This window comes from Geospiza fortis, unplaced genomic scaffold, assembly GCF_000277835.1.
Source record: "Geospiza fortis unplaced genomic scaffold, GeoFor_1.0 scaffold112, whole genome shotgun sequence".
In the NCBI taxonomy this organism is placed as follows: Eukaryota; Metazoa; Chordata; class Aves; order Passeriformes; family Thraupidae; genus Geospiza; species Geospiza fortis.
In genome coordinates, this window is record NW_005054298.1 from 3,998,278 (window position 1) to 4,022,597 (window position 24,320).

The 24,320-nt window shown below is 38.3% G+C and overlaps 1 protein-coding gene across 2 annotated transcripts; it reads right to left on the reverse strand.

The window, feature by feature from the left end:
- Positions 1-3,311: 3,311 nt before the first annotated feature.
- On the reverse strand, positions 3,312-21,525 carry SPOPL (speckle type BTB/POZ protein like). Of its 2 annotated transcripts, none has more exons than XR_004081699.1 (10): positions 21,390-21,525; positions 21,092-21,213; positions 20,674-20,825; positions 17,062-17,189; positions 12,808-12,985; positions 12,658-12,713; positions 10,966-11,088; positions 9,641-9,783; positions 9,395-9,554; positions 3,312-7,487 (listed from the first exon to the last, which is right to left on the reverse strand). XR_004081699.1 is itself a non-coding variant. In XM_031056876.1 (10 exons), exons 1-10 carry the CDS (start codon positions 21,465-21,467, stop codon positions 7,343-7,345), a joined length of 1,179 nt encoding a protein of 392 aa, XP_030912736.1. In that variant the 5' UTR covers positions 21,468-21,525; the 3' UTR covers positions 3,312-7,342. The 2 variants fall into 2 exon arrangements, 1 of the variants encoding a protein (XP_030912736.1); XM_031056876.1 differs by having other exon boundaries at positions 9,501-9,554.
- Positions 21,526-24,320: the final 2,795 nt, after the last annotated feature.

The following is a 24,320-nucleotide window of genomic DNA, read 5'->3' on the forward strand; positions in this document are numbered from 1 at the left end:
TTGTCAGAAGTAGATGCCTGCTATTCTAGCACTACTGGTAAAATACTGAGCATTCTCCTAATCTAGTACACAATTTAACCCCTTTTAGAGTTTGTTCTGAGATCAACCACATCTGACATTTTCTGCTAGAAGGCACCTTCACAAGGAAATTTGCATCTCCATTTCTTTAAATCAGCAAAATTGAACTTGCTCAAATTTCACTATAAAGCATTTGCAGGTTCACTAGGTATTTTGTATTTTTAATATTATTTGAGAGGTGCCAGCACACATTCAAAAACCCACTAAAGATGAACAGCAAGGCGCTTGAAGAAAAAGCTGCATTCAAAAATTATCCACCCTGCCCCATACCCACGCCTCAAATTCATCTTGACCAGAACAGCCAATAAACATGCAAATATTTTATGTCTCCCTATTTGTGGTCTTGCAAATAATCCTCCCCATTTGAGTTGAGTTGGTACAAACCCTTGATCCAGCACAACAACCCCCAGTGCTGCTGTGAGGGAGGAATGAGGGCTTGGCAGTGCAAGAACTCCCTCCTGTGTGTGTCTGACAAGGGCAGCCCACCTGCAAGAGGTGACAGGGACAAGATGCACCGTTTAATTGACATTTTTATTCTCCATTTAAAAACATATGGTGTGGGCTTTACAAAGATCACCACAGCTCCTAATCTGGGCACGGCACAAGGACCAGAGGCAAGATTAAGTCTTTGCTGGAGGCAAACATTTTAGTTGTACACTTCAGTAGCAAGTAGGCAGTTTGTTTAAAAGTTTCAAGACTCAGTAAACACAGCTGGGTTAGAAAATTGTGCAGATAATAGATAAAATTAATTTCAAAGCTTACTGAAAACTCACCAACTTAAAAACGGAAAGTATAAATAGTTTATGGGGCAATTAAGGTTAAAATAGGTCAGACTGGAGCTAGAGCTTCTACGCTTTAAGATTTCTTCCTATTAGGATATTTTTTGCATACTCTTCAAAATTTACCTTTTTAACAGAAATGGCTCAGTCAACTGTGCAGGGAGAAACGTGGGAAGTAAAAAACTGTGACTGCTTAAAATGCAGCAGCAGTTGTCTCCATTCTGATCAGCAGCACCAAGTCTGACATGGTGTAATTTATTTTCTGCATGACTATCACTGCCAACGCATGAAACATGCATAAGTTGGGCAAAGCAGAGATTTTCACTCATTATACAGCTACCCTTGATTGAAACACAGTACCTGCACCAAAACGTTGTTATGCTCCAAACTCTGCAAGACAGAAATGTTGGTGTCAGGAAACATTTTCAAAGAAGGCCCGGCTCCCTGCCTGACAGGATGATGATCACCAGGCATTGCTCCTTCAGAACACTTGAACCAAGAGCTCAAAACACTCCTGGTACTTTCTCCATAAGCCAAGGCCAAAGTTGGTTTTTCTTCCTGAGTCTCCAAATCACAAGCTTGTTTCTGTTTTTTATACTTGACTCACAAGAAGCCCAATTTTACACTTTGAGCACCAGCTTCACATGCTGTTAAAATAAAACTTACTGACACCCCCTGGAATGCCATTCCAAAGCACTCAAGAATTCTCTCAGCTGAGTCTGGGATGGGTTTTTTTTCCTTGGTGCAGTGCTTGTAATGGAAAAAGCAAATCCTTTGCATCTCACCTCTGAAATCCTTCACCCGACTCCTTGTATTTTTTCCAACTTTCTCTGAGAGTACAAAGAAAGAATCTTCAAAATTGACAGCAAGAAACAAGTTCTTCTATTGGAAAATTGCCAAGATGTTTGCAGAAAAAGAAACTGTTCAAGACTAATTTAAAGTGGCAATTAATAGCATTTCCTCTGTTAGCACACTATCACAATGTTAAGTGCAAAGTTATTTGTGTGTAATGGAAGCAGCTGCATCTCTAATTTACTTAATAAACGTGGCAAGTAAAATTTGCAGTGGAATGGGTAATATTCTACCTTGAACAGTAATTGTAACTGAAGCCATCTAAAACACAGAAAACCTTTAATACTATGAAGTTTGGAGTAGTGGCACAAAGACTCACTTTAATCAACTTTAATTTCTCACCTGACTGCTCAGGCTGCACTCAAACATTCAACATCAAACCATCCCTTCAGCACAGGGCAGGCCAGGCAATTCTGTACAGCAAGAGATGGGTTTTACCCATCAGCCTCTATCACCAACTGAGAATCAATATTTGAGCTTCTCCCTTTTAAAGAAAGAGGACATACACAGGACTGGACCAACACTGTAAAATACTTCTCACAATATTCAACTTAAAGGAGGAAAATCTTTTTTGAAGCGCTCAGTTTCCACACAAAAAACTGGAATTTACTATAGAAAGAAAACAGGTGCTTTTTAAAATCAATGCTCATTGAATCAATTTTGTTGAATAACAAAATTTTTTATGACAACAAGATTAACAACAGGGAGGAAACCCATCTTCAGAAAGGATAAAAAATACAGCCTTCTAAACAAAGAAATAATGAAGTTTAATATTCTTTATCTGGAACTTGAAGTTTAGGTCAGACAATTTGGATTGCATAAATAATTCTGATACCACTCAGGGGTAAACAGTCCTGCTCCCCTCAGAGGTTACTGAACTCCCTGTGGGGATGTGAGTTATGCCATTACTGATACAAACCCCAGGAGCAACATTAGACTGGATCACTGTGGAGTCAGTTAAGGGATGAATTTTTTTGTTTCAAGCACACCTGGAGATTTTTGCATGTACCTACCCAAACACACACTTTTTATAAAATAACTTGACATCATCATTTTCAGGAGTTCAGCATGTCCAAAGTCACATATCAACATGGCACATATCTGCAAATATTTATAACCACATGAAACCCCTTCCATACCACTCCTCCTCTTCCACATCACTTCTCCTGTAACAAATGCCAACAGCATTCATGCTGGATGGGCTCATCAACAGCCTGTTCTCCTTGGCAGGACAAAGGATGATGGTTTTTGATGGTGGGTGGAAGAAGAAAGCAGATTTCAAACCCACCAATCCCATCTTCATTGCCACAGCATCAACCCTGCTTCCCACCAGCCCTGACAGAGTCTGTGCTAAGGCAGACACTTCCCAGGTGGGCAAGTTAAGCTGTCCAGAGCTTCAAAGTGTCAAAAACAGAAAAATAACCAAGTTAATGGAGATCAGAGCAAGGCTGCAAGATGATCCTACCCCCAAAAGAGGTTTCCAAAAGAACAGCAGCATATTTGACATCAGACTGACAGTGCTGATAAAACATCTTTCTCAAAGCAAAGGCAGCCATTGGGAGCAAATGCAAGTACAGACAACAAATAAAGACAGACACACTCTGTATAAGTAACAACTTTATTGTAACTTGATGTGCTGAAACGCAAAAATATTTTCAGCAACAAGGTACAAAAAGTATTTCACCATTAACATCAGCTGATAAAAAAAGGCTGGATGGTTTGATACGACTGTTTACATATCTGAATTTCTCTTTATCATTTCCACCCCAAAACAGGTCCAAGTCATTTCACTGGTTTAACTTCTAAAACAGGACTCATTGATCTTAAGCCTTCAAAAACCAGGTTACAAATACAGTGAAGTTCCTTGCAAAACACTTGAAATAGTGAATTCCCTTTACAAACATAGTCCATTTACTGTAAGCAGAAGCCAAGATATGAGACTAAGTGTCTTGGCTAGCTAAGGAGCTAAGCTCTGCACTAAATACACTACTGACACAGACAGAGGACAGGTAACATTCCATTTGCCAATTACAAAAAAAAAAAAAAAAGGCAATTAAGCTTAGGAATTTTAATCAACTGTAAAACTGAACATAATTTGACAACATTTCATGTAGCAGTACCTCACGTTTGCAATTCACTGCCCTCTATGAAACACAGTTTCAAATACTGCACATGGCTTTTATTCTCCCAAAGGAGAAGCCTTGCTGTGAGGATTTAAAAGGAACACAATCTCTGTGTAGGTCCTCTACTGATCTCCTGTGCAAAGGTGAATTTTATACTAAATACTCAATGTGTAGAAAAACATCAGAACTAGAGTAACCTCGTGTCCATGATTATCACGTTTTGACATACATTTATCTTGTAACAGCAAATATTATCACAATTTCACAAAAATATACCATTACTCAACTTGTATCTGTAATACTGATTCCACTTGTTTGTGTAGTTTGTACCTCAGTGAAATTGAATTTAGGAAGCAAAAATCAACATGCAACAGAGGTCAAATGAAATTTGAACTTTTCCATCACAATTGTGTACCAGAGTATTCTTCTTCACCTTTAAGAATATGTTTTACAAAGACCTTGCACCCTGTTAAATCATCCCTTCATTGCAACAGTTTCCTATAAAGGCACAATGTGTTCATACTTCTGCATGCAGTAAATGGACTAGGAAATAAGGATTATTTATTGAAGCAACTTCCACCCAGAGCATCTCCTTAGGAGAGGTCTGAATGGAGAAAAAAAAAATATATAATACATAATAGCATTTTAACAGCAAATTGAGTCCTTATTTTTAGAAAGTCACCCTTGACAAAAAACACCACACAGTCACACACACACACACACACAGAGGACACATGCAGGGTTCTCCCCAGAAAAGCACAGAAGTGGTGGTTCACATCTATGAGAGAGTAGTGTTGGCAAGCCAAAACATGGCACCTTCATACATAGGCATATTCCTAACCTGGAGGGAACACCAGGAAAAACCCCCAGGATCTCAGCCTGGAAAAACCTGACCACTGATTAGTCCTGATCTGCTGCACTTCCAACTGAGGCTTTAAGGGCAACTTCTTGAGATGTGGGGAATGAAACTGAGCTACTGAATCCAAAGGGGAAGGTTGTAATTATCAACATCCCGTTCCAGTGAGAACACTGCATGTAGGTAATTAAAGAGGTGAATAATTAGTGCACTCACTTAAGAATATAGCAACTGCTTTACCTTTTTCTCAAGATCTGTCAGAACCTGAAAACATAAATAAATAAAGTCCAATGTGAACAGATGGATCAGCAGAGGGCTCTTTCCTGTTGGTGCCACACACAGTTCACACTGCCTGGCTCGAGGAGGGGACACTATGATGCACACAATATCACAGCACAGTGTCTGACATTTTTTGGTACAAAGTGTGCTATTAGGCTTGAAAAAAAAATCCTAGAAATCCTTAAGCTTTCCATCTGATTACTGTAAGTTGTTACTTTAGAACAGGCTGACCTGGGCAATCATTACAGCATTAAATATTCAAGTCACTTTGCACGTGAGCGCTGTGAGCTTTACAGTGATGAGGAGCTGTAGTCCCAACACACTACACAGTGCAGCAAAAACATGATTATGGAATAAACACCTTCACCTCCTGTTGTGGAGAATGCTTGTGAGACCTTATCTCAGATAAATATTTAAAAATTGATAAATCTCTGTATATATATCATTTGATGCCTTGTGTATTATTAAAATTTCCGATTTTACACTTTAGAGGGTAAGAAAAAATTCATATTTAGAGGTTTTAGTCTTCAAAATGGGACTGGACATTTTTTTCCAATTTACCTTTGTAAGTGGTTTACTAGATGCCAAAGTATAAAATTAAATATTCTTTCCTCTAAAAATTTCATTCAGAGCAAGTCAGATGAATCTCAATGAAATGAGGATGGAGAAACAATCTGAAATTCTTCCTCTCTTCCCTGCACGACTTTTTTTAATAGGCAAACTCAAACCCTTACACAAAGTTGTTTATAAATTAGGTGAGATCTCCTCCCATTCCCCACTGTAAAACCCAAATCTCCCCCCCAAAAAAAGAAATACAGCATATTATCACTATTACAGTAAACTCAATGCAGTAACTCAGGGAACATTTAGAGTGTGCACTACTGCAGACTTTTCTTCCCAATTGTAAACAAAGCTATCAAACACTGAGGATGTTGATATTAAAGCTAAGGTTCATATAGTAAAGAACTGGCCCATGACAAGCAGTTTACAAATGTTTCATCCTTTTCACATTATGCAGAATTTCAATACCATCCACATTATGCAAAATTTCAATACCATCCACAATGCTAGTACAATAACTGAAATGCAAGACTGAGCAAGTCTCTGCTTGCAGATACCATCTGACATTTCAGGGAAATACTCCTGGATGTGTGCACAGCCTCCCCAGGTGTTTGTGGGAGCCATGCATGTACGTCAAGATGGGAAAAATCCCCTCAAAGTTTTTACCATTCACATGCCTTTTTCAAATAAGCGAAAATATTTTGTTACTTAAATATGAAAGCTCGCAATAGCCACCTTCAATTGAGTCTTAAAAAGACATGCCTTTCTCTTCTAACAAAACTAAATCCCATGTGGCTGTGGGCATCTTAAAATGTATCTAAAAAGTTAAGCCACAATTACCTGTACCTCATTAATTCATCAAAAGCAAAATATATATGTACCACACAACATACAAAAGTTACACATTAAAAGTGCATATTCAAAATCCATTTGGCCCATTTCCTCAATTTACATTTGGTCATTCTATGCATCCTTGACTTTTCTATGCAACCATACACTGGGATATATTTATTCCATATACAACACCATTCCTTTTCACATTGAGCTCTTTTACCTCTCGTTCAGTTCTGCATTAAATGTAAACTAATGATGGACCGTAAAGAAACACAAGCCAAAGGTTTATTCTGTGTTTCTCTTCACCGCTTGGACAGCTTTGACACACACACAATAAGCATTACAAACTGTAATGAAAATACATTTTTGGGCCAAACCATTGCATATTTGCCCCCACAATGAAAAATAAATTATGTTCAAAGCAGTATATTGCCATAAATAGCCTGTGGGCATTTGTTGAAGGTAAACAGGCTCTCCCTATATTTAGCACTTGCCTAGGGTACATGATGTGCCTCTGATTCAAGTGCTTTTAATGAGAGGCCAGCCAGAACCTTCCAGTTAGCACAGGACCAAACTATAATCTTTTTCTTTTTTCTTCTGAAAATAATGGAAGATCCCTTTCAAAAATTAATCTTCAGTTATCAACTTTACTGCATTATGGAGCTAGTGCAATCCTGCAGAGCCTAGTCAAAAAGACAAGGCACGTTAAAAAATAATAATAAAAAATCAAGATACATTAGACTATATGGACTAGAGAGTCATTGAAGATAATTTAAGGCCTTTCAGTGAATTAGAGTAATCAGTCTAATTTAAAGCTGAGGATTAAACCATAAATTATCCATCTGAAAAGCAAACAATAGGCTTTTTCAGCTTCTGTTCTGTGGACAAGGATAACAAAAACTCTTGTTATGGTTTGTGAAAACACCTCTGGACAAGGAGGAGTGGAGTCAGTCCAATTTCTCTAGAGTTCATGGAAGATTTCAGGACTGTTTTAGCCGTTTGCGTGGAATGCCAAACTGTGGACACTGTGCAGACGCCAGAGCGCGAAAGGCCTCGGCTACTAAGTGAGGGTGGGAGTGGATCATGGACTTCCAGCCTGCAGTTTCCATTATGTCTGTTGCTTGGCTGAAAACAGAAGCATTAAGAACAGTCACACCATTTTACAAACCAAATGCACAGTGGAGAAGAGCAGGCAAGGCAGGAGTGCTGCAGTGAAATATTGTGGGACACACCGCGGATGCTAGGGAGGGTGCCAACAGAGAGAAGCAGCAATTTGCAATATGGAAATACAATCAGATGTGGGACAAAAGGTACTTGTGTTCTGCTCTACTCAGTACCAGCCAGACCTCAGCTAGAGAACTGTATCAGAATAACCACCTTGAAATTGCTCATGAGAAACAATAAAGAGGAAAACTAGGAAGAAAATGAGGTCTAGTGCAGAGACGAAAAGCAAGGGAAGACACAATAATCTCATTACATAAAAGGGCATGCTCAATTTGGGGAGAGAGAAGGATGACAAGATCAATCAGCTGAAACTGCCTCAAAAATGATGCAGTTCATCTCCTAGAAAGAGCCATGAAGGCAGATTAGCTGGCTGGCTCCAGACCCCTTCACTGGGAGCCTGCAGTCTCAGTACCAGTGGAGCACACTGAGACTATTCACTCTTTTTTCAGTGCAGATGATGGGCCACATTCAAAATAGCTTTCAATGGCCACTGTTGATTTTTAACTAACACAAAAGCAACAACAGATTTCAGCAAGTATCACACTGACACCCAGGAGATCAAAAACTATATATTTACTTAATGTATGTATTTACTTTTTGGTGAAAGAATATTAAAAAAAAGTTAAAAATTCACTTTGCACATGAAGAATATTATATTGGCTGGGTTGCATGTCACACTGACATAGGATAAATTTGGAACTAATATGCATCAATCCCAAGTTCCCATTGCTCTGCATTTTCACAAGCCTTTTGTGAGCACCCTCAGGAACATTATCAAGCATGAAGTTATCAGCTGACCTCTACACCACATGATCTCTAATCTTTGAGAGATTTCTAATGCAAGCCTTTAATCTGCTGCTGCAAGTCAGTGAAGGGAAGGGCCTTGAGAAACAATACTAAAGTTCAGACTCCCTGGTGCCCAGAGTCAGGAAATTAAGCCAGGCCCTCTCCTATCATTTCCCTGAATTCTTGTAGATGTTTTAGCTGAAGCAAAGGTTACCAGCATGTTAACTAGCAAACATTCAAGACAGAAGTCAGCTCAGGAACTTCCAAATCACTTGAGAAGAAATACATCAAGCAGTTACATAGTTATGATTCTGACTTATCTCTATTACTGGTATTTTACTATTTACCTTTCACCACCCACTGCTTTTCCACATCACGCTCAATCATTATGCCTATGAAACCTTTTTTGCTTCAAGGAGAAACAACAATTTAAACTAAGTGGTGCAACACAGCCTTTAAGTTCTCTGGAGATTCTGATGGTAAGAAATAAGTGCTCCACTGCCCTTACACTGTTTGAGCCTAGTGCCAGCTATTCTGCAGCTGGCTGTCTTCCACTCTGTGATTCACTGGAGCTGCTGCAATCCAGAGCCTGAGCCACACAGTCTCAGCCTATTTCCAGTGTAGGCAGGAGCCCTCAGAGTCAGAGGGACCTGACTGACTAGTTGTGTGGCCTCCAGAGCACTTGCGCTGGCATGTGGGAAGGTGCACAAACACGTCCCCAAAGGCAAAGAGAGCAACTGCCCTCCTTTCTGTGGAAATACTGCAGGCTCAGACTGACCCAAGCAAGTCTCAAAACCACACTGGGGTTATCACTCCTCCAGGCACAGAGCTGGGTACTCATGAGAATGGTTTTCTCTATAAAGGCTGCTTCATCATCTCACAGCACTATGCCCCTGGGAGAAGGAATGAAAACCAGCTATTGTTAGGATCTCACACTGGAGAGCAGCTAACATTCCCTGTCATTTAAAGGGGGAGTCACAATCATAACTGGAGTAGCATCTGCTGAATCCTACTTTACTTACAGTCAAGTGACAGGCCTCAGTAGTGTGGAAATGAAGCAACAGTTCTTAAGATCTGCAGTCTACTTAGCAGTGTTTGTACAGAACATCGTGGGGCAGGGAAACTTACTTGCTATTCCAGTTTTTCCCATCTTTACACCCAAGTTGTCTAAGAACACTGCACCTGCAATAGAGAAGTGTGCTAATATTGAGAAAGTACACCAAATATAAACACAAAGATACTTAGTAAGTAATCCAAGTATTACTTGCCTGTTAATAAAGTCTATTGCTTGTGCTTTTAGCTGTTCAGCGCTGTGCAAATCTGCGAGGATAAGAATGTCAGCAACATTTTCTACCGAGAGGTTACTACAGAGTGCTTCCTCACACATCACCTTCAGCCGTTCCAGTGCATACTGGAGAGAGAGAAAAACTGCACTAATCATTCCTCAAACTCATTCCTTCTGTCCCCATCTCTACAGTTCTTTAGACACTTCCAGCCAGGCTTGGTGCTTCCCAAGTTTAACATCAAACTGCTTCCCCACGGGTACTGCACATCACAATGTGCTGCACGGGGCAGTTCTCAAATGGAACACAGGCATTAGGCTTGGCACAAACTCATTAAAGACCTTGCTGACAGAGTTTTTGTCAAACAACAGAAATAACTCATTCAAAAGTTTTCATTTCACTTCTGCTTGGTAAGGGAGGAGGAACAAAGAGCCAAATCAGCATTGAACAGGTTCACATCTCTAAGCGAGGGGCAGGAAATGATACAATGGAGTTTCATCAACTACATTGTTTAAAACAAATTTTACTTAATCCCCAACCCATCTCTGAATTTCCTAATTTTCCTCATACCTTTGATACAGCCTATAATAAATTTGAGGGAAAATAACTGCATTCCCGTATTATATTTTGCATGAATAAACTGTGCTTCTTTTTTGAAGGATGTCACAGTCTGAACAGGTTTCATTTTTATTTTCTGGTATTTCAGACAATCATGCAACTCTACCTTATAATAGTCTCTACATTTATCAATTATGTCCTAAATCAAGGCCAGCATGCAAAAAACTCCTTAATTGCTGAGCTGCTGTAAATCCCTTCATCTCAAAAATCACAGTAGAAAAAGTATTTCAAAGAACAACAATTTTAAGAGTAGACATGATCCCAACAAAGAAAAGATGAAAGATTACAACTATTACATTTGTAGGGAAGACAAAAAGATGAAAGTTCCAAAGTAACTACTTTAGGGAAGCACAGTTAATTCAAGAACTTGAATAAATCTTCTTGAAGAATACAAAGATCTAGTATACATTTTATTCAAAACCGAATTTTCCAAGTCGTATTAATGGTCTCCAATTTCTAAAAAAATTTGATACTAAATAAATACCTGAAACACCTCTCTTTAAAAAAAGATTTATCAGCCTTCTACTGCTAAAAAGGTCTATTCTTTCCTATCTTGCTTCATTTCTGATGAGAACTGCTCTTTATGTTTTAAAAAAGCAAAATATATATCGAACAATCTGAAAATAATTCTTTTTTAATCAACATTCCCCAAGCAAACACCAGATTTGGGAAGCTTGGAGTCAATTACTTACTTTGTCTGCAGCTGCCAACAAATTGTCAGCCATTTTTTCAAGGTTTGGTGCTTTTCCTGTGTAAATGAATCTCATCATTTCTTTAAAAACTTCAGGGTCTACATCATTTATTTCTACACGATTCTGGTAAAGAAGAAGAATCAATAAAAGTGTTTGGAATTTAGCTACAATTTCAAAGTGAATATTAAATATCAACTGCATGCATGCTACAAATTTTCATTCATCGTCCATCATACAAAATCCTTACAAATTAAAGGTAACATTTAATAATGTTAAGCCGAAAGCAAACAAAAATTCTTAAAATTTAGGTAGAAATCAGCTGGAAAAGCTCCAGCAATAAAAAATAATTATCATTTTTTTCCTAGAAATGCATAACTCCGGAGTCTATCACACAGACTGTACATAAAACTCAAGACAGTTTCAGGAATACTAAAAAATGCTTCTGAGCTTCCAACACAATGTGTTTGGAATATCAGAAGTCAGAGCAGCAGACAGAACAAGTTGAGCCATTCTTGGCTCAACTTAAACTGAGTCAACACAGCCCAGGTTTTGTTCTGAGAATCCAAAAAGCAAACACACTAACTGACATCACACAGCTGAAGATTGCCATAATACAACAGTGGCACTGCAAGCCTGACCAATCTTTTAACAGTATCCCCTACAAGCAACTAATGAAGTGGGAAATGATGTCAAAGATGTAGAAGCAAACACCAGACTTTTGAAAGGAGTATAAAAATCCCAGGCACATGAGATGTGCATGGTCTGGTTTCTTGTCAGTATTTAGGAGGAGGGCTGCACAGGGGATCCACTGCTGATGAAGGCAAAGGCCTGGCATGGCACATTACTCAAGCTGTGAAATGTTTGGATTTCTTTCAGACCAGGAACCTCTCAATAAAATGCTCCCCAGTATTCCAATTACACCTGTGACAGTTTCCAGACTGGAGAGGTTCTGGGAAGGAAAGTGACCCTCAGCTGTACCACAGCACCATGTTCACCTGATGTGTTTGTGCACACAAGTGGCATCTTGCAGTTTTCAACACCAAATGATGATCACCTATCATAACCCTTTTGTGAGGTGATCAGTTCCTCACCTTTTCATGGATTCTGCCCATAACCAACCCACTTTTGATAATTCTTCAAGAAAGACACAAACAGCTCCTCGCTGTGGGAGACATCAAGTGCATAAAAGCAGAAGCAGTGCTTTCCTGATTAAGAAACCCTCTATCCAAAACACTTACACAGGTCAAGTGCCTGCAGAAGCTGTGAATGAAAAGGTGTTCCACTGCCTGAGGGCTTAATTCCAGTCATAATCCACCTCTTGTTTCTTGGTTACCATAAAAAACACTTCAATACTCTACAGCAAAACCTCAGTCAAGTCAATCAGCTGATAGGAAGATGCAAACTGAGGCAAAAAGGGGGCAGAGATTACCAGGTCAATTACACCAGTAGCTAATGTTTAAAACACTATCTAGGACAGATATAATAGCTCCAAAAATCCAAATCCTCCAGCACCTCTCTCCACTCTTTCTACACAAATTCCCTCAGAACTCACCAGGACAGGTTCAGGAACTGTCCCTCATGCACTATAAGAACCCTCATCCTCCTCAATGTGCTCTGTCTCAAGTTTTCTGCAATGTGCTCCTCTTTCACAAGGTACAAATATTTACATGTAACATTTTCAATGAAGCTTACCTTTTTGCTTTCTTCCATTTCATGTTCAAACATTGCATTAAAAACTGGAGATCGTGCTGTATCAAGAAAAGTAAATATTAAATATAATCAAATTTTAAATTTACGGCAATTTAAATTACAAAATAATAGCAATACAAAAGTAGAAAGTACCTGCAAGGACAGATTTATGAGCTTTGAATTCTTGTCCTCCTACATAAAAACTGCAATCTGTAAATCTTGTTGTTTCCCAGAGATTCCCTAAATCTTCTGCTAGTCGACATTCAGGTACCTTCAAAGTGTTTGTATTAGACTGTCCTGATATATTTACTGAGTCTTGGACCACGCTTACCTAACAGAAAATCACAGCAAGACAACTCCTTCATAACTGAATGCCAACAACAATTAAATCACAGTACCTATTGCTAGAATTGCAACAGTTCCAAAGCAAAGAAAAAAAAAAACAGTGAAGCTTCTGGCATTAGGCCAGAACCCTAAATAATAAACCAATGCTTTACAGTTTACTTTTAAGTAACATAAAACAAATAGGGCTTACTCTAATATTGTGTACTTATCCAACCAAAACAAAAAGAGAGAGCACAATACCACATGCCACCTGACAGAAATGCCAACATAAATAAGGAGAGATACAGTTCTTGGAAAAACAGTGGGAACAAAAACAAGTTAATGCTATTTCAGAGTTAAACTGACAGTTCAACACTTCACCCATCTCAGTAAAATATACACAATATAAAATTATATACAGATCATCAGGATCACATGGTCACAGAAAAGTTTCAGAAGAACAATCTGTATAATTTTTCAATATCCCTTATTGTACTGACAGTCAAATTTATACATAACCTACAGTGTGATAATGCAAACTAAGTGCAAGTAACAGCTCCTCCATTATTTTATTTTACTTAGTCCAGATGAGGCAGGACCCACAAGCAATTGCTTTCCAAACAAGATTAAAAGCCATTACTTTCAAAATACAAGGTGCAAGTAACTTCAATAATGAAATGCATTCTCACAGGATGTAACTTTGTACTAACTAGTTAAGAAAACTGAAATATGTGCATTTTAAGTGAGTATTCTGCCATTATTCCCCATTAATGAGTCTTTCATTTAGGAATGGAACAGGACAGCAGCACTCCTTGCTGCTTTTTCAGTTATCTTCACAAACTAAGTCCTTTTAATCAGTGTGTTGGGAAAACAGAAGAGCTCAGCAGGTTTTGCTTCTCTTGTCTGAGAGCACAGACCTGAGAATAAAACCTTTGTAACGAGCCACGCTACAAGATCTTGATCACTCCATCTCCCAAATACGGAAAATTAGGATTAGATCTTAAGAGAAAATGCTGATACTGTTAGGATCAGGGCTTTGGTTGATTTCCAAAGGCATCTGGAATAAATCTGGCATAAAGCAAAAACAGCACAGCTCAGCTTCACAGAAAGTGGGAGCACTGCAAGCCAAACTCCAGACCAGAAGAGGAGGAGGATGATCCAATTATGACAGCAGCTTGGGGATTTGAATCACTGCCTAATTCCCTGTATCATCTCATACCCCCTAGTGAATACAAGAAATTCCTTTATATTCTTCCACCTTAAAAAAAAAGAAGAAACCCAAAGCACAGCAAAATTTCCCTTTCACGGTTAGACTGTACATTTATAACATCGAAAAAAATCTATAGAGCTATTTCCCAGTTTTCACACACACAGTGATTTCAGGAGATATACATACACACAAAGGAAGTTTTAGCTTAGCCAAGCTCATCTTCTGTTGCCAGAGGAGAGTTCTGCTTTTCCAGAGCCTTGACTCAAAGTTCATGGTCCCAGTTGTCCACACAGCATCCTCCTGTTAGCTACAGACAATGCCTAGGGAAAGTCATCTACACACTCTTTATGTGCACTTAAACTGAGCTCTGACCTTCCAAACTTCTGATTTAGAATGGTTTCTAATACATACTGAGAGCTGGGCAACACAAGAATTTGCTACAGGCCATCTTCTTAAGATACAACTCAAGCAAAGTTTTAATTCAAATCTCCCCCACCCAAGTGACCTGGAGTGTTTTGTCCTTTAAAGATCCTAAATACAAAGATTACAGGGGTCTGATCCTTCATATCTCAGTCCAACAGGCATGCCACAAATCAAGTGCATCCTCTTATTATTTATAATTTATTTAAATAAAACTGAAATCACATCAAGTTAATCCCATATAACTATTGAAAACTTGTCAACTTGAACATGTTCTGCGTGATGACATTGAACAAGGATAATGTCCATGATTTTCTGGATTTTGAATATGTGGTAATCTAATGGTAAGGGTGATATAAATGATTCCTTGGACTACTAAGGCAGACAAGAGATCTGTGAAAGCAGAGAACATTCTATTCCATTAGCAAATGGAACATCTGCAAGGGTTCAGTACTTTCAGATCATATGAAAAAGGAGAATTCAGTCAGAGATCGGTGTGTCCAAAAAACTGAGGCTGTATTTAATCCCAAATTGCTGCTGGCAGCACCAGACTTCACAAAATATTAAACTTAACAGCTCCTCAGGTCCCATGCAAGGGCATATCCAGCAGATCTTGACAATCTCTGGCAACACAGAATGAATATCTTTGCTGCCAAAGACAACCAAATAATTTTCCTGCAAGCCAACAGGAGAAAGGGCCCACCAGCAGTCAGTAATCAGAGACCTTCACTAAATACCTGCTACATCTGACAAGTTTTACCAAGCCAAGTGCAATAGTTAAGAAGGGGTTAGTCAGTTTTCCAAACAGGAAACAAGTAGGAAGGCAAACATGGAAATCAGAGCTTAACAGGAAAGTACTAAAAGGACAAAAACTTCAGGCTTGTCTATAGAAACAGGTCCTTCAAACAACACCTGTCATTTCTAAAGACAGCTGAAGAGCTGGTATCACACATCCAAAGAAAGAAATTCCTAAAATATTTGGATTTTCAAGTTGTCCCTTCACCCTGAAACAAGCCAGAAGTTATTTTAACATGTTCACTGTGAACAACTAAATGTTTTACTTCCTTCCACATTTATAATCAGGGTAGGTCCAACACTTCACAAAAGCCACTCACATTAAAACATCAAGATCTTTTCATAGGGAAACACAGCTAAATTCAGTGATTAGCATCAGAATTTAAACAACAGTATTTCTCTGTGGAAATCCAGTATTTCTTCTAGTTATATTTTTTAAACAAGCCTAATCTCTAAAATTAGAGAGTGATCTATTCCAAAACCAAATGCTACTTTTAAGAGCTTTTCATTTACATCAAAGTGCTCATTTAGAGGACAACTTAAGAAGAGAAAATACTCAAAAGTATCTTTACAGAACCATAAAGCACTTGTTATATCTGCTTTTATCACCCAAATAATTGTATTCATAACAAATTTATCATGCAGCTAATTTAACTTGTCTAAGTGAAAATAAGATGCACTATATTTGCAATATCTAGTCTCAAGGGCCACATTTCAATTATTCTTCCTACCCAGCATAATGACATATAATTAAATTGTAATCTTGCCAAGACAATTTTACACATTTCCTGTAAATACACAGATCAAAGCAAACTTATTAGCAGTTAGAGCATCTATCATCCTCCTAAGTCACTAATCACTTTATGGCAGCCCAGATAACCAGCCAATGTATATTCAACATACACTCCACTTACACTGCTACTTTCTCTGCTTTCCATTTTTAACACCAAGTAAGCTTTTTACTGAAATTTAATAGGAAAATTTAGGTTATAGACATAAATGATATTATAGAAGAAGGGACACACAATACACCATGAAGTTAGATTTATAGCACAGCTCTCAATGTTAATTTTCAGTATCAAGCACACCTCCTATAAGATACTTGGCATTCTCTCAGAAAACAAAATGTAACAATTGGTCAAAAAAAGATGTGTTTAATTTACTGGAAAGACCTGTTCATTGGTTAAAGCAAACAATTAGGATATTAAAGGAATATAGATTCTGACAATCAGTTGGGTTTTCTTTTATAATGTGAACCAGTATGTGAACATTTCCATCCAGTGAAAACCAATCCTCTAATTCCAAATATAACTTCTTTAAATAAAAGTGACCTCAGTAAAACAGCATTTCTCTAGAGAGCACACACCAGCCACCTCTGGCATAAATAATTCTACAGTCAGTTCTGATGTAACTGTGGCAAATTCATAAAGAAGTCCAGCAGTTTACAAGTGATCAATTCAATATTCTACCCCTCAGTGTACAAGCACCAAAAAATAAAATAAAATGCAATACAGACAAAGCAATGTATATTTTGCCAAGCTTATAGTTTTCAGAAGACAATTTTAGAGTATGCTACTGTTTAAATCAACATAAATTTCTATTTATTAGAGCAGGAAACATTTTATTTAAAACTTTATTACTTAAAAATTAATACCCACCTCACAAAATAATGTAAGCTTGTCATCTGGTAGAAGACCATTAGCTTCATCTAGTAAAAAATCTCTTCGGATAAATTTCTTAAACCCCCAGTCCTTGCCTTGCACAAATCGATATGCTCTTTGGCTTTCTGATAAAAAATTGTGTACAAATACAGCAAGTTACAGGAAAATATTAACAAACAGCACCCAATTCCACATCAAAACTAAGTGGTAATAAAAAAATGCATCAGTTTCACACATCTGGATCATGTGTCAACAGAACTGATTAAAGCATTTTAATATTGTAATAGTCTTATTTTATAATACACTTGATAGAACTTGGTGGAGCACAATTTGTAATTTGAACCATATCCTCTCATTAGATCTCTCAGGCACCATCCAGCACAAGGAGTTTTTCAGTGAGTGCTTAAGAATGCCAATGTGTCAAAACAGGAATTGTTCAGAGGGAAGCACCATTACAATGAATTTGTCACCACAAACCCATCCTGACAACGCTCTGCAGTTGTCATAACAATCTGGTTTGACTTCTTCCTGAAATGGAAAATCTTGTTTCACAGGTTGAAATGATTTTGAAATACAGTAAAAGCATTAAAACAGCAAAACAGAAATGAAAGCTTTCAACTACTAAACTATCTTTTGGTCATAAAAGATATTAATTATATTTATCTTTTGGCCCCAGTTATAAGAATTATTTTTTTTAATCCATCAGATTTGCTGTGACAGCACAATTTTTTTTTTCTAAAGCTTACAGCCAAAAAAGAATTCCCACAGTCATGTCAGTGCAAACACGTGTAAATCCAGTAAGATCACACATTTTACATGGCTGGTTGACTGAAAAGTAGCCACTTGTTGCCCAAATCAAACCACAGGAAAGAGCACCCTATAACTTAAAGTAAAACATAGGAAAGAGGTTATTTGGGTATGGCTTTGAGAATCTAAGTAGAACAAAGCACATTCTGAATTAAATTTAGAAGGATTGTTCAAAATGAAGGCAGCAAGAATACTGAAATAAGAGCAGAGGGGGAAGTGGGAAGGGACCTCATGAAGAGTTCTTTAAGAAAGAACTTTTAATTCCAAAAAGCTGGGCAAGAAACACATCACCACTTCATTTGCTATACACAGAGATGCTTCAGCTAAAGAGAGCACTTTAGAAGTTTAAGTCAGAAGTTTGTAATAAAAGCAAAGTGTTCTTCATGACAGAATTTTTTTAAAAACCCTCCAAAATAAAGCCATCAGCAAAGCCAGACTTCTCCACACTACTGACCTCAGCAGCACCACTGGAACACACTGGAGCATGTACCACAGAAAACACACACGTGTCACATGCTGCCCTCACCTCCAAGAGCTGGAAAAACTACATTCAGAACAGCTCTTCACTAGGATTATATCAAGCAAAATATCCTGTAGAGATTTTCACTGTATTTTCAGAACACACTGAAAGCCACACACTGCAGGAGGTGTGAGGGCTGTCCCTGTCACCTCATCACACTCCTGTATCAAGAAGCCTTTGCCCACGCAGAGCACAGCAGCAGAGGGAAATGCTCCCTCAAGTGCAGTGTGGGCAACAGCACAAACACACAACACTGTTCACATTTGAAAATCTGTATACTAAGGAGGAAAAACATGTTTTAAAATAATATTATCTAATTTTTTTGGCATCTGGATTAGTGTTTTCACATTTTCACCAACTTTTAACCTCATTACCTTGAATTAAAAGAAAAAAAAATCAGAAATTCACATTCCCAAAAGCATTCACAAATTTCTTCTTTAGATTCAGCCCAATTCTTTACTCAGCAGACTTAGATTTTACTCTTAGCAGCAACAACCAGTGTTAACCCCCAAAATTAAGAACCAAAATAGAACAGCACAAAAGTGCAAATCTATTTTTCTTCTAATAAAGTTAAAATGTTAGTTCACTATCTGTTTCATACACAGCTTCATCCCTTGAAGCAGCAGCCTATGCATGAATTATCAATTACAAGGGACATTGGAAGTGGGGCATCATTTTCCTGTCTCAGTAAATACACAGCACCCACAGAAGCAGATGGCAAATGGCTGGAGAGTCCAAGAAATAAGACTTCTGTTGGTAATTTCCCAAAGTGAAATGATATTTATAACTCCTGTGGTGCCAAACCCAGCACAGCCACAACTGCAGAAGCTGCAGACACACCCACTCATAGGATTTTTAGCACTGCAGTGGATGATGAACCAGCAGAGAGATGATGGGTCAGGATTTGGGTGTTTGCCACAGACAGGAACAAACACGTTACTGGAGATTGGGTCCTGGGGGACAACAAATCAACAAGAACCTACAGTGAACCCCTAAGGCAAACAAAGGGCCAGCAGGACCTGGCTAGGAACTAAAACAGATTGCCCAGACAAGCTGTTGAGTCTCCATCCTCGGAGATCTCAAAGCAGCACAAGTCCCAAGCAAAGCGCTCAGGCTGACCCTGAGCCTCCAGAGCTCCTGCGCAAACTCAACAATTCTGTGCTTCTACGATTACCTCCAAACTGGTATTTGTAATAAAATGTGAAACTGCATCAAAACCTATCCACTCCAGGACTGTGCCTAGTCCAGATGTATACATCCTCCAAATGATTCTCCAAATGTTCACGAGTGTAGCTTTGCTCACATAAGCTCCAAAAAAGGAAGTTTGCAGGGACTGAAGAAACCATCACCATCAGTGTAAAAGGGTTAGTAGAGTGAAACATGCATGTGAAACATATATATTTACCTCCCTTCCAAAGAGTCTAATGATTTAATTTTTACATTTGAACTCAGTTCTGTGGATTTATTTTGATGATTACAAGTGGGCCTAGTTACTTAAGGAGAAATACCATGAACTTTGGGTATAAACACTGCAGAACTACAGATTTTTTGCAAGAAATGCAGAATTTGCAACAAACAGGACCTGAAATATCTCTTAAATCCTGGAGTAGAAGAAAGGAAGAAAAATAGATATTTTTCACATACAGGACTTTTAGCAGAACAAATTCAGTGCAGATCAGCATTAAATTATTCATTTCCACAAGAATCCCAGCTTTCCCAAACAGCATCTCCAATGAAGGTTGTGCTCACAAGTTTGAAACTAAGAGCTTTCCATACATTTTTCATATCAACAAAAACAATTAAATCAAATCACCAGTTATTTCAAAGTCTTCTAGTTCCTTAGGTACATGGCAGATGCTTTTAAACTGATTACAGTGTAAATCAGGTGAAGTAGACCAAAATATTATAAAGGATATCTAAAAAATCCAGCCATCTCTGCTTATCCTATTTAACAATGGAAATCAAACACTTCCAATAAGGCTACAAACAAGCAAATACACCTCTGCTAACAGGAAACAAGGATAATCTGCTGGAAAAACTAAGTGACAAGGACCTGGAGTGGCAGCAATTGGCAATGTGCTGTAATTTATACTGCTCAGGATAGAATTAACATTGCTCAGTGATCAGAAACGTGTGAAACATGAACAGCATTTTATAATTATGTTTCTAAAAGGAAATTAAAAAACGTATTTTAAAAGTTTATCTCAATATTAATTTCTGCTCTCAACTGAAAAAAATAACATTGCTGATGTTCTTACAAAACCACATTAATATTCCCTTACCCATTGCTTTTGTTTCTTCTCTTTTAGCATTCAGCAAGGAAAATTTGAATTTTGCTCTGACTTCACTTTTTGGACAACTGACTAAAAGCAAATACAATGACAAGTAGTCTTTGCTTTCATCATCTAATCCCTTTGGATTCACTCTCAGGCACCTGAAAAAAAAGAGAAATTGTAATTTTTTTAATAGTACCCAGAATAAATTCAGAAATACTTTTACAAGACACAATCATAAATGCTACTGAAATAAATGTTGCCTCTGTGATTGCTGACATTTTAAAATTAGAACCAATCCATACCTACAGTAACCCTCCAATAAGTGTCCAAATTTTAATATTTATTTTTAATTTAACTTTACAATTTTTGTGAGCAAAATAACCCCAAAACAAAAGCAAAGCACTTGCTCAGATAAAGACCTTACCACTTCATTTTGTCATTTGGCCCTGATGAAAATGTAGAACTCTTTAAAACTTCACCCATTTCTTCGCGGCAAAAACTGAAGTTATTAATGGTCCACATGTATGAAAATTTTACTACTTTAACCTGAACAAAAGATCAGAAAATGTTACGAAAATTTAAATTACATATCAAGCATTAGCTATGGGAACTACTTAGATTGTCAGCTATATTTAATCAATATGCCAATAACTTTAGTTCAGTTTTTCTAAACAATTATTATGACAATAGAAAATGAAGGCATTGGAATTCATGTAGATTACCTGGGTGTAACACCAGCTTTCAGCCACAGGTCCACTGGACATCTCCCCAGGAGGAGGTGGGGTGGGAACCCTTGACATTGCCACTTATTGCAGGTTTATAGTATCAAGAGAGCAATCCAAACTTCAGTAATTCCCCTACAAAAAGGAATTCGTACATTTTGTTCACCCTTTTTAGGCGTGGGAAATACAAAAACTCATATTACTGTGTTTACTAAATGATGCATCTGAAAATTAAACCTGAAAGGAGGACAATGGCTCTGCTGGGTGTCACACATAACAACCACTGGTGCTCAAAACCTGCAGGCTGAGCCCTCACACAATAATTTATAAAAATAAGCACCTCTGCATCACACACTAATGACAATATTTCAACACCCCCTTTGCAAATTACCACTTTGGCCACTCCAGAAGTGTTATAACTTTCTTCAGGCTCTCCTCCTTTGACTTGCAGAGTACCCAGAGCACTCAGTCATTAGCACAATGCCTTAGGTTTTCACCCAGACATAATTCACAAGAACACTCAGCCACCTGGGAGGACAATAGGTTCACACAACCCTGAGATTTCTGAATGGAGGGTAAGAAATCAGACCTGCATTTCAAGCAGTATTTTCTTTCACAGATCTTTAATACCAACAGACACAGCTGAAGAACTATAATACCACAAAGCCAGAAAAAACAGTTTCACTCAAATCCCAACAAGAAATAAAGTGATTTTGTTATAAATTACCATCACCTAACAGAGCACTGCAGCTCCTCCTGCCCACCAGGAACTGAGGCACTTGCCCAGATCCTCACACCCAGCTACACAGCAGCAATTGGGCCTGGCCAATGAAAGAAGGAGGGCAATGAGGGGGCAGCTCTGGGTTCCTGGCTGGCTCTTCTCTAAGGGAGGGTTTGCTGTCAGCTGTGGGCAGATTCCTGTCACAGGCACAGCCTCTCACTTAAGCTGCTTCATTAAATTGCTAAAAAAGTGAAATGAACCCTGATCAAACCAGAAAAAAATCAATTATTTCTGCCACAAAACATTTTCTCTTAGTGCAGAAAGTTTCTTTAAACATATCCTGCTATCACTTAAAAGCAACCATCTTTCTGCAACATTTGACTGCTTCACTGTACAGCTCTTTTTAGCTGTGACAGAAGAGCATTAATTGTCTTCCTCAAAAGATGTGATTGCACATCACTAATCATGATGGAACTCTCCAGGGATGGAGCAACACTTAGAAACAAGGTTTTATGCAAACACTGGTAAAAACACACTGCAAGAGCATGTACAATTCAGTCATGATGTAACAAGTTCATTATTCCTACAGGAAGAATTCTGCTCTGTGAAATGCTGTGATCCTCACTGGATGTTTTCCCCTCTGCCTTTCTGGTACTACTTCTCACTCATGGCATGAAGCAGCCCTTCCACATCAAAGCCTGCTGACAGGTGATTGCTCTGAATCACAGAGGTATAAGAGCTTGAAAAGAAAGCTAATTCTCAGTTTTTACCAGATGAGGAAGCAGATGCTTTATAATAATATGCCTTAATGAATCTCTACCAACAGATCTGCTATGACAGGGTGAAAACAAAATACTGAATAGGTCTCCTGTAAAATATGGATCCCTGAGACACTGAAAACTAATCATAAACACAATTCAGCTGTCTTAAACAAAGGAGTTCTCCATAGATAAAACTAATATTTGTGGCAACATTCAGTACTTCATTAGTACTTTCTATAAATGAAAAACCAACATCATCCCTAAATTTTAGATAACTGAACTTGTTTGCTTCATGTTTTTTTAAGCAGGAAACACATCTATTGTGCATGTTGTGTTTACACAGTTTTTGCTTACATGTTTACAATTGGTTTTGATTCTCTGTACAGAACGACCCAGAGTAAAATTCCTGGGAAGAATACATATGAACTTCTACTTTCACAAAGCAAATATTAGCACTTATATTACCATTACTTCTGGAAGCACATCTTACTCAGTGGTGACAACTGAAGCTGTTGCCCAAATGCAATGGATTTGGAGACAGAACTATATCCTGAGAGGCTTAGAACAGCTTACCTCAGCCTTACTGACCCTGCTTGCTCCTCCTCGATTCTCCAAAGATAAAAGCAAGAAGAACACAGCCCAACCCTTATCCCGTCATTTGCATGAGATGCACAGGACTGTCTCTTCTCTCATCTGTACCTCAATTCTTCAGCCCATTAGACCAGTCAGCTCCCAGTAACCATGAAGGAGCAGCAGATCTGAGCCAAATTTGCTCCGAAGGGGTTTCTAAATTGGAAAAGCCTGAAAATAACTGCTGTACACAATCTCTTTTAAGAAAGTGTTCAGTGACCTTGGGCCAGCTACAGTAGTTATCTGCCCACTCCCATCTCACAGCTAAATCAGCTCGATTCACTGAGAATTTAACTCTAAGCAAAGGCAGTTATTTGCAATTATTTTCAGGTCCATCTGTTGCCTTGTCTCTGTACCTGCTCTACCCATGGCAGCTGTGCTTCAGAGGCTGCTTCCACCTGCTGCATGGCCTTTATTTAAGGAAGGCCTGATTTTACCTAAGGACACTTCTCAGGTCCTTCTGAACAGCCTCAGCTTTTTGTAAGGTTTCCCCTTTACAGCACTAGCACCAGATAAGTGATTTTCACGACCTCCTGATACACCTCTGAGGAACAGATTAACACTTCACTTTTTTTGCATGGGATTTACTAAGCCAAACATATTTTTAGACAGAAAACTGGCAGAAAGCAGTAACTTTAAATCCTTGATACTGGGAGTCTGTGTTGAGGAGCTGTCTGTATTTTTTAGTATGTCTGAACACACAACTTAGACAAAACAAAGGACCAACCAAGACAAACTGAATAATGGGAGAATGAAAAAACAGAGCTTCTGATGCTCTGTTAACATGTACCAAAAGGGAGAAGGATGGAAATGGTTCAG